The following is a 9,075-nucleotide window of genomic DNA, read 5'->3' on the forward strand; positions in this document are numbered from 1 at the left end:
CATACAAAGAAGTTGAAACATAACCTTGCTTTTTTCAGAGTCTTTGCTAGCATCAAGATATAACATAATGCTCATCAACCTAGAATTTCACCAATCCATTCAACTAATCCAATGGAAGAACCTGAACAGAAGAAGTGACCTGAAACAGCAGCAGAATATGGAAAATTACAATAACTTCTTGCATTTATATCAAGGGAACATTCTTTTTACTCTCAAATTACAGCTTTTCCCTGGTCAGTATTGAATGCAAGACAGTAGCAAGAGATCCAATATGTTAAAAACATCAATATTCGTGTAATGCTGTTCGTTATTCTCTGACACTCAATTAAAGAATGATCAAATAAAAACTTTTGCCAGAAAACTATGTAACAAATACATAGTAAGTTCAAGTCTTAGCATTCTGCTTTTGAGAGGAACTGACGTTCAAAGATGATAACCCCATAGTATCAGGACTCTTTAGCTGATCAAGTTGCTTCTTACCACGTCGAAGCAAATATTCAATGTAGAAGAAATTTTTGCGATCTACTTGCTTGGAATTGCGGCGGAACTCAGCTGAGACAATTGATTCAATCTGGCATCGATCTTCACTAGGCTTGGAACGAGCTGCTCGTAGAAATCCTCTGTAAAGACTAAGCACTTGCTTCTGCAACCCAGAAAGTTTTTGCCCTTTTGAAGCACCCATTGCATCTTCTAGATGAATTACCACGCAGATGTCTCTCTAAAATCTGCCCTGGGTGTGTTCAGAACAGAATGAACTGTGCCCAAAACCAATAGGAACTGTTCTAGCAAATAGAGCAGGGATACAAACGAGAAGCATACCTAGAAAAAATAACATTAATCGCCATCAATTTATCTTAATAAGATTACCAGCTTAACAAGTTATAGAAACCCAACAATTTTAGATTCGACAAGCCATTCTAAAGCAATAAGTTATCACAGAGGAGGATAACAAATGCAGACTAATAAGCACAGCAAGCAAGTTGGCAAAGGAAACCATGAACAGCCACCAGCGTTAAATGGACTGCTCATGGAATGTGGCAATTGAAGCTGTCAGGCAATTACACTGCCAATGCCAAAACACCATGCATGGCCCGTGCAGCCAAAATTGATAAGGTTTCTTTCATGAGTAGCTTAGTTTATCAAATGCATATAAAAGGGATGTAACACTGTGAATACAAACTCAAAAAAATGGATACTTCTTCTACAGGTAGCAAAGGAAAAGTTAAGTTGTCAACACATCTAATAGATAAATGGGCTGCTATGAAAGTAACACTGTTCCAATAGATTAGTGACTGACTAAGTAGGAAAACAACCAACAGAAGAACACAAAACCATATAAATATGATACATGACATGTTAAGTGACTTAAGTAAGAAACAACAAAATCAGAAGATGGATCCATCTAGCATTGGAATTACTTTCAGAACAGGAAAAACCATGCATGCAGTCCCAACTTTTTCTCCATCATCTCTCAAAACATTAATTCTACCTCTCACGCATAATCATAATCACAAAAGAAACATTCATCATGAAATTCATAAATCTCAAAGAATGGGGAGTAACTACAAAGAAGGCTTTAATCGAAAACATGGTGAGCATCCAAAATAGCATTCAAAATCAAACCTACTCGAAATTAACCATGATTCTCCAAAGCATCCAATATATATATGTAGCACATGTAATAGATAAGTGGGCTGCTAAGAGATGAAAGGAACACTGTTCCAGTAGATTAGTGACTAATGAAGTAGGAAAACAACCAACAGAAGAACCCAGAATCATATAATTATGAGTGACTCAAGTAAGAAACAACAACATCAGAAGATGGTTCCACCTAGCTTTGGCATTAGTTTCAGAACAGGAAAAACCATGGATGCAGTCCCAAGTTTTATGCACCACTTTTCCACTATCCCTTAAAAATATTAATTCTACCTCTTACGCATAATCATAATCAGCCAAGAAACATTTATCACGGAATTCATAAATCTCATAGAAGGCTTTAATCGAAAACATGGTGGGCATTTGTTGTATAACCCAAAAATAGCATTCAAAATCAAACCAACTGGAAATTAACCACGATTCTCCAACTCATCCAATACATATGCATATGCAGCAAGAACAGCTAATTGGAACTTCTCTAAATTAGCCAAAACGAAGACCCCAGACGCTAGTTTTGCTTAACAGTTCCAAATTTAAAAGAACCCCGGAGTTTAGATGATTGAAATATACCCTGCATTGCATACCGGGGAAGTTAGAGTGGGTGTCGTGGAGAGCTAAGAACAAGTCTGAGAATTTCCAATTGCTAACATATTTATGTCCAAGTCCCCTACTCACCTGTTAATTAACTAATCACGTGTCTTAATACTAGAGGCTGCAATACGAGTGGTTTAGTTTTTCCATTGGTACAATGCTCGAAAAATATTTACATTATTTTAAATATTTTAAATAAAATTTTATTTGTTATTACATTTAATTAAATATTTTTATTTTTATTTTAAATTAAATAAATCTTTTATAATTAATGATTAATTAATTATTATTATTTAAAATATTATCAACGATATTGATGTAATGTTGACATGAAAGTTGAAAATGTCACAACCTCATAAGACTATATTATTATATCACATCATCATTTATTATAACATGTTAGCTATCTTGAAGCTAATAGAGTGAAATACTCTCTACCAACAATGAGTCCCATTCTCGGTATAATTTGTGAAATTTATACTATAATAATGTTTTAAAAAGACAAATCGAAAAAGAAAATGTATAATGCTTGTAAAAATACTTGAATTATTAAAAATTTTAAATAAATTTTTATTTTTTATTCTGTTCAATTAAATTTTCATATTTTTATTTTGAATTAAATATGACTATATTTCTAATGATGCATTAATTAACATTAATCAAAATATTATTTATTAATTTATACTTACGAGATGCCAACATGTTGCGAATATAATAAGTAAAAATACCATATGATAATGTTATCGTGTCTTATCAATATGTCATATCATTATCATTATAATATATTAACAAATCACGTAATATATTATATGCCTCGTGACTTTTTGATTAATAACAGTTAATAAATTATTAGTTATAAGATTTTATTTGATTAAAAAAATTATAAGAGTTATATTGAAAATAATAAAAACAAAAAAATTTATCCAATATATATATATAGTTATTACAAGAAAGTATTCTATTAATCACATTAAAAAGGTTCAGTTTTCGAAGGTTACAAGGAATCTATTGTGTCTGCTCCAACCACGTTTAACGGTGGATGAGGATCCTAACCCTATTCGTGTCAACTCAATTCCTTCTCCTATAGGTAGAGTTACAGATTCTACTCCCTTGGTTCTCTTAACAATTTGGGCAAATGAAACTCCAGCTTTGGTTCGATGAAGATTGTGCACTATTACAGTGGACGCGCTTTGGTTGACGTCAACTTCTCTAAACAGTTTCAAGTAACCATGGAACTTGCAATCGATTACTGCAAAGTCGACGTTGTTCAGTTGCATGAGCATCTCGCAAGGACTTATTCCACGCACCAACTTTATCACATGGTCAAGACCAGTCGTCATCGACCCAACATCGACATGGCGATGATCATCACCATCATCATCGACAAGAATGCAAATAAGTTGTCCTCCACTCTGCTTTGCCGCCACACCGAGTGCAACCGTCAATGGCGTTACGCCTTGTGTTGTGATTTCCACGATTAGTTTAGCTCGTTTTCCTGCTGCCAAGGCTGATATGAACTCCAAGCACTGAGGTTCCACGACTCCTGTGGTTTCAGCAGGGTTAGGATCCCTTACAAGATGAAGAGTGTGCAGATAAGCTTTCATGGCATCTTGAGGAGACCATTCCATTGTTGCAGAAGGCAAAATATTGAACTAGCAGGCAAAGGCAAATTAGCAATGAGTGAAGAAAGTTGGGGACAGGGTTTTGAGGTTTATAGGCAAATTTAACCAAGAACCATACCATTTGCTTGCTTCCAAGATTGTTTGATTGTCAAGTTAGAGAGCCAATTAGATGCTTGTCTGACAGCTGACAGATGACAGCTTATGAGGAGATGACAAGTGGTCTAGGAATGTTCAAAACTGCAACCTAAGTTGCATGAAGTTGAAGTCGTGGCAAGATTTGAGGGATCTTCATGTGACCATGCTTCTTGTTATAACAACAATAATTCAAGTTTAAGATTCCTTTGTTTGCTTTCGCCGGCATTAGTCACACAATTGGCTATGACAGGAGGACACTTGTCATGCAGGAACATGGGGGTCACCAGGACATGTGGCGAAGAAAGAAAATGGCACTGATAAGATTGGACCCCTAATTCAGCTAGGCAAAGTCCATCGCATCAGTCCTTTTAGATCGTTGCTCTTGACTACCAAAGTTCATTTTTCAAGTGTACACGTTGCAAGCAAGATTCAGAATATTAGAGCTAAAGATTAATTCCTTATACTTGCAATTATTTATACCCCAATCTGTTAAGAATTTGATAACCAAAATGGTTCCAAAGCAACCAATGATCGAATGCCACATTAGGCTTTACCTACTTATTATCTGGATAAAACTGAAAAGGAAAGAGATGACAGTTATTTTATCTAAATAGGGAAACAAAAAGTAAAAAGTGATTGAGGGTTGGTTAGTTTTTAAGTCGATCATATACAGACGTACATTAGGCATTACCTAATGTTAAGAATTTGAGAACTAAATGGTTCCAAAGCAACCAATGATAGAATGCCACATTAGGCATTACCTACGTATACTTATTATCTGGATAAAACTGAAAAGGAAAGAGATGACAGTTATTTTATCTAAATAGGGAAACAAAAAGTAAAAGTGATTGAGGGCTGGTTAGTTTTTAAATCAATAATACACACAAATATATATATATATATTATACGTGTACCACTTATCGTTTTATTATTCTATTAAATATGTAATTTTAGATTAAAATTTTTATCAATTTAAGGTCAAACCTTTCAATTATAATAATTAAGTGTTAAATATTTTTGATTTTTTAAAATTAAAGGTTAAAGTGAAAAGCGTTTGGCATGTGTAGGACACGTGCATGAAGTGGACTATCAAGTTTTTTTGTCATAAAGTTTTTTTCCTGTTAAATCAAAAAAGTTCAAATTATGGTGTGACGTATAATAACTTTTTCATCATGACGTATAACAATTATATTTTTTAACATGATGTGTAACAACTAAATTTTCAATATAATATGTAACAACTACATTTTTTAATATGACATGTAACAACTAAATTTTTAAAATTACATATAATAATTAAATCTTTAACATAGCGTGTAATAATTAAATCTTCAACATGACGTATAATAATTACATTTTTCAATATAGCATGTAACAGCTAATTTCTAAAAGCTCGGCCAAGTCCGTTGAAATGTCATCAGCTCACGTGATTTTCTATTATGTGTGATACATTTTTTATTCATCTGTCAACTTAACTCTTAATTGTAAAAAAATTACAAATATTTAGCTCTTGATTATTATAATTAAAATGTTTGATCCTTAATTGAAAAAATATCCAAATGTTTAGCCTTAATTTGAACATGTAGCCTTATTATTCTCATGCAAAGATGTAAACAGGTAGCTACTTATTTTTTTAAGTATCTTACTTCGAATCTGTTTGATTAAGAAAGTATTCGAACCCTATTAAAATTATAAAAAAATCAAAAAACATTATTCAAAATCGAATCCTAATAATATAACATTATCCATTAATTACCTAAATCCATTAAATACTTGATTAAATAGCCAAAAACCATATAAAAATGAATTTTATATTTATTAGTTTACAAAAAAAGAAGTTATGTAAGATGACAAAGGTTGTGTTGAAGGTAATAAGAAGATAAAAAGTTTGAATATTACCAATTAGAAATTTTTAAAACATTATATATAATATTAATATATATATTGAAAAAAAAACTATTAATATATATATATATATGTATATTCAAATTCAAGTTTAGGATATCTTAAAAGCAATACTCGAAATCTACTTGAACTCAAATCGGGTATTAAAAATATTATCTAAATCATGTATAAATAATCGGATTCGAGTTTAGGATATCTTAAGAGTGACACTTGAACCTGAGTCGAGTATTAAAAATATTATCCACATCCGCCCCATAACCGAATATAAAGTACTTGAACCCTATGTTATAGGGTTGGGTACACGTGAATATCTATATAACAACAGCTTATTTACATCCCTATTCTCACGTGTTGCTAATATGACACTGATGTGGAAGGTGAAAATGTTATATAACTATGTCATAATGCCACATAAGTATTGCTATATCGCCATCCACTATAACATGTTACATCTTTGTTCTCATGCGTGCTAATATAACATTGACACTGACGTGAAAAGTGAAAATGTTACATGATTATGTTGTAATGCCACATAAGCGTAAGAGAAAAAAAAACATAATCTGTAAAAAAACTCCTAAATTATTCAAAAAAATTTAAATAAACTCTTATACTTTTATTGTGTTAAATCAAATCCTTATACTTTTATTTTGAGTCAAATAAACTTTTATACTTTCATTTTGATTCAAATAAGTCAAAATGTCATTTTTCATTTTACATTATACGGTGTTGACGTAATATGCTAACATATCATAATTGATGATGATGCAACATGTTGACATATCATAATTGGTGATAACGCGAAATGTTAATTTGACATGATAACATGATCATGTGATATTTTTCACCATCCACGTTAACATCATGTCAGTGTTACGTAAATATAAAATGACAAGTGAAATTTTAATTAATTGTAATTAGTCATAAAAATTTATTTAATCCAAAATAAAAATATAAAAATTTAATTAAACCTATAAAAGTACAAAAATTTATTTAAATTTTCTTATTGAGCACTATAAAAACAAATTGGATGTTCGGCAATGCGTTTGGGCCAGAAACCTTGCATATCTCTGTCTGCGGTTTGAGCTTTAAAGCATCCAAGTGAGAATCTCAGCATTGTTTTCCCCATAGATGGTTGAGTGCTTAAAATCCTGCAACTGAATCTGAAATGGAAACAACAAACAGCAAACCATCTTCCAAACGCCTCTTATTCGACCGGCGTTACGGTTGGGTGTAAGTCTTTGTCTATTATCATCTGGCTTTTCCTGCATATATCTTTCTCTGGGTTTGCTTTTAATTACATCGTTGGTTTGAATTGAATGCAGGTTTGATGAATGGAAAGACCCATCGGAAGAAGCTCTAGCCGGTGGCCGAGGAATGTAAGCTTTTTTGTTTGGCTCTCCTCTGTTTTGTTGCTGAAATAATGAATAAAATGATATGTAGGAAATTGAAATATGGGATATTCCCATGAACTCACATCGAATTGGCTTCATAATTCTGTTGTGTTATTAATTAATTTAGCTTCTTTTTTGTTTGATTTCAAAAGGTTTTGCATAGTGCCCCTAGCAAAAGCTTTGTTGAAGACAGCTTCAAATTCGGTATGGTGTAATTCTTCATTCTGTTTGCCCTGAATAGTTTAGGGGTTGCTTAAGGTATTGTGCCTACATTTTAATGATTAAACCAACAACAGTAACAATGTCTCAACCAAGTTACCGAGTAAGCAAATTTTTAAGTAATAATCAGGTCCTTAGTTACATGAACATGTTTGCAGATTGTTTCCAGGAATACCACTGAACAAACCCTGAAATTACACTTACAATCCCCTTGCTTGAAGATAGGTGCTCTCACCCCTAGACTGTTATTCATGTTAGTCAAACCTTATGAGGCTTTGGGCTCTGCTGCTTCATCATGTTCGATAAATTAACAAGACTTGCCCTGACCAATGTTCACTCCCCACTTAAAAGAGGAAAATGGAAAATGAACATAGCCCGGATATTACCTAGTGATTCTGAGTAAGAACTGAAGTCATGCTCAGAAAGAAATTTTAAGAATAGAAGCAGAACTTGGAAGGGGTAGATCATAGAAGAGAGAAAGAGTAAATAAGAAAAAGCTAATCTTGTAAGGTGCTATTCATAGAGCAGGTAAGTAACGGTTATGCATCTGTCAAACGAAAATTAAACCACCTACTCTGACTTTTGTGTAAATTACCAAATTATGCTTGAGATTTAATTAAGTCTAAACATAACAATGAACAAATTAAAAAAAAAAAAGACTTTTAACTGACTAATGGATTTAAACTTGTTCTGATTTATTTGGTTCAATTCATCTTCTAAGTCTGTTATTACTTTATTTTCCTTCTTTATTATCAGTGATGATTACCTTAACTTCTTTGATATCTAAACCACTGGCTAACATGCATAGCCTGACATGAACTTTTTGATGACGCACCTTTTTTTTTTTTTCCTGAAACCATATTCTTTTTAACATCCTCAAGTCTACTTGGCAGCATGATGCACCCATCTAAAAATTGACTGTATAATCTTAATTGTGAGTTGATCAACCTCTGCTGCATATATTTTTCATGGAGTGTAAGATTTTGATTTATTTTTATTTTTCAATTGGGAGCATCTCAAATAATTGTTCTAAATAACTAATTTTAATATTATGATATCAAGTAGCCTTTTCTTTGTAGTTATCCTTTGGTCTTTTGTTTCTTGCAGATCAATGTTGCAGCAAGCTCTGTTGTAAAAGTCTTAGAAAAGCCAGACCTGCTCTCCACCCAAGAGCTGCAAGCTAACCTCAGAGATCAGCTACAAAGAGTCACAAGTTCTATACAAAAACCATAAATCGATTGCCTCATCCCAATCCCTATTATTCTGCCAGCAGTTCTTTGTGTCTGCACATTGTGTGCATAATTGTAAAATGCCTGCTCCACATCAAATGATTGTGTACGCATGAACTTTGATGTGCGAAGAAGAGATCATCATGAAACCACCACATAACTAATTTGGTTTGTATGCTACTAGGGTGATTTTAATGGTTAGTCCAGTGTTATCTTGTTTGTTCATGCATGTCGCTGAGTGCTGATTGAAGAGGTCTTGGTATCTCTGATGTTCCCTCTAATAAAATGCAACTTGTGATATGATAATCTTAGGGGTTACTTTCTTAA

At 32.7% G+C, this 9,075-nt stretch overlaps 3 protein-coding genes across 4 annotated transcripts; 1 reads left to right on the top strand and 2 right to left on the bottom strand.

Moving 5' to 3' along the window:
* On the bottom strand, window positions 13-2,325 carry LOC18592896 (succinate dehydrogenase assembly factor 1, mitochondrial). Of its 2 annotated transcripts, none has more exons than XM_018125830.1 (2): window positions 2,241-2,325; window positions 13-819 (listed from the first exon to the last, which is right to left on the bottom strand). In XM_018125830.1, the coding sequence occupies exon 2, from the start codon at window positions 680-682 to the stop codon at window positions 386-388; it is 297 nt and encodes a 98-aa protein (XP_017981319.1). In that variant the 5' UTR covers window positions 683-819; window positions 2,241-2,325; the 3' UTR covers window positions 13-385. The 2 variants fall into 2 exon arrangements, 1 of the variants encoding a protein (XP_017981319.1); XR_001929061.1 differs by having other exon boundaries at window positions 271-819; window positions 2,227-2,313.
* LOC18592897 lies at window positions 3,228-3,875 on the bottom strand. Its single transcript, XM_007019834.2, has one exon. It carries the CDS (start codon window positions 3,873-3,875, stop codon window positions 3,228-3,230), a length of 648 nt encoding a protein of 215 aa, XP_007019896.2.
* On the top strand, window positions 6,931-9,075 carry LOC18592898. Its single transcript, XM_007019835.2, has 4 exons — window positions 6,931-7,139; window positions 7,232-7,285; window positions 7,453-7,504; window positions 8,627-9,075. Exons 1-4 carry the CDS (start codon window positions 7,075-7,077, stop codon window positions 8,750-8,752), a joined length of 297 nt encoding a protein of 98 aa, XP_007019897.1. The 5' UTR covers window positions 6,931-7,074; the 3' UTR covers window positions 8,753-9,075.

The sequence above is a fragment of the Theobroma cacao genome, chromosome 8 (assembly GCF_000208745.1).
Source record: "Theobroma cacao cultivar B97-61/B2 chromosome 8, Criollo_cocoa_genome_V2, whole genome shotgun sequence".
NCBI lineage: Eukaryota > Viridiplantae > Streptophyta > Magnoliopsida > Malvales > Malvaceae > Theobroma > Theobroma cacao.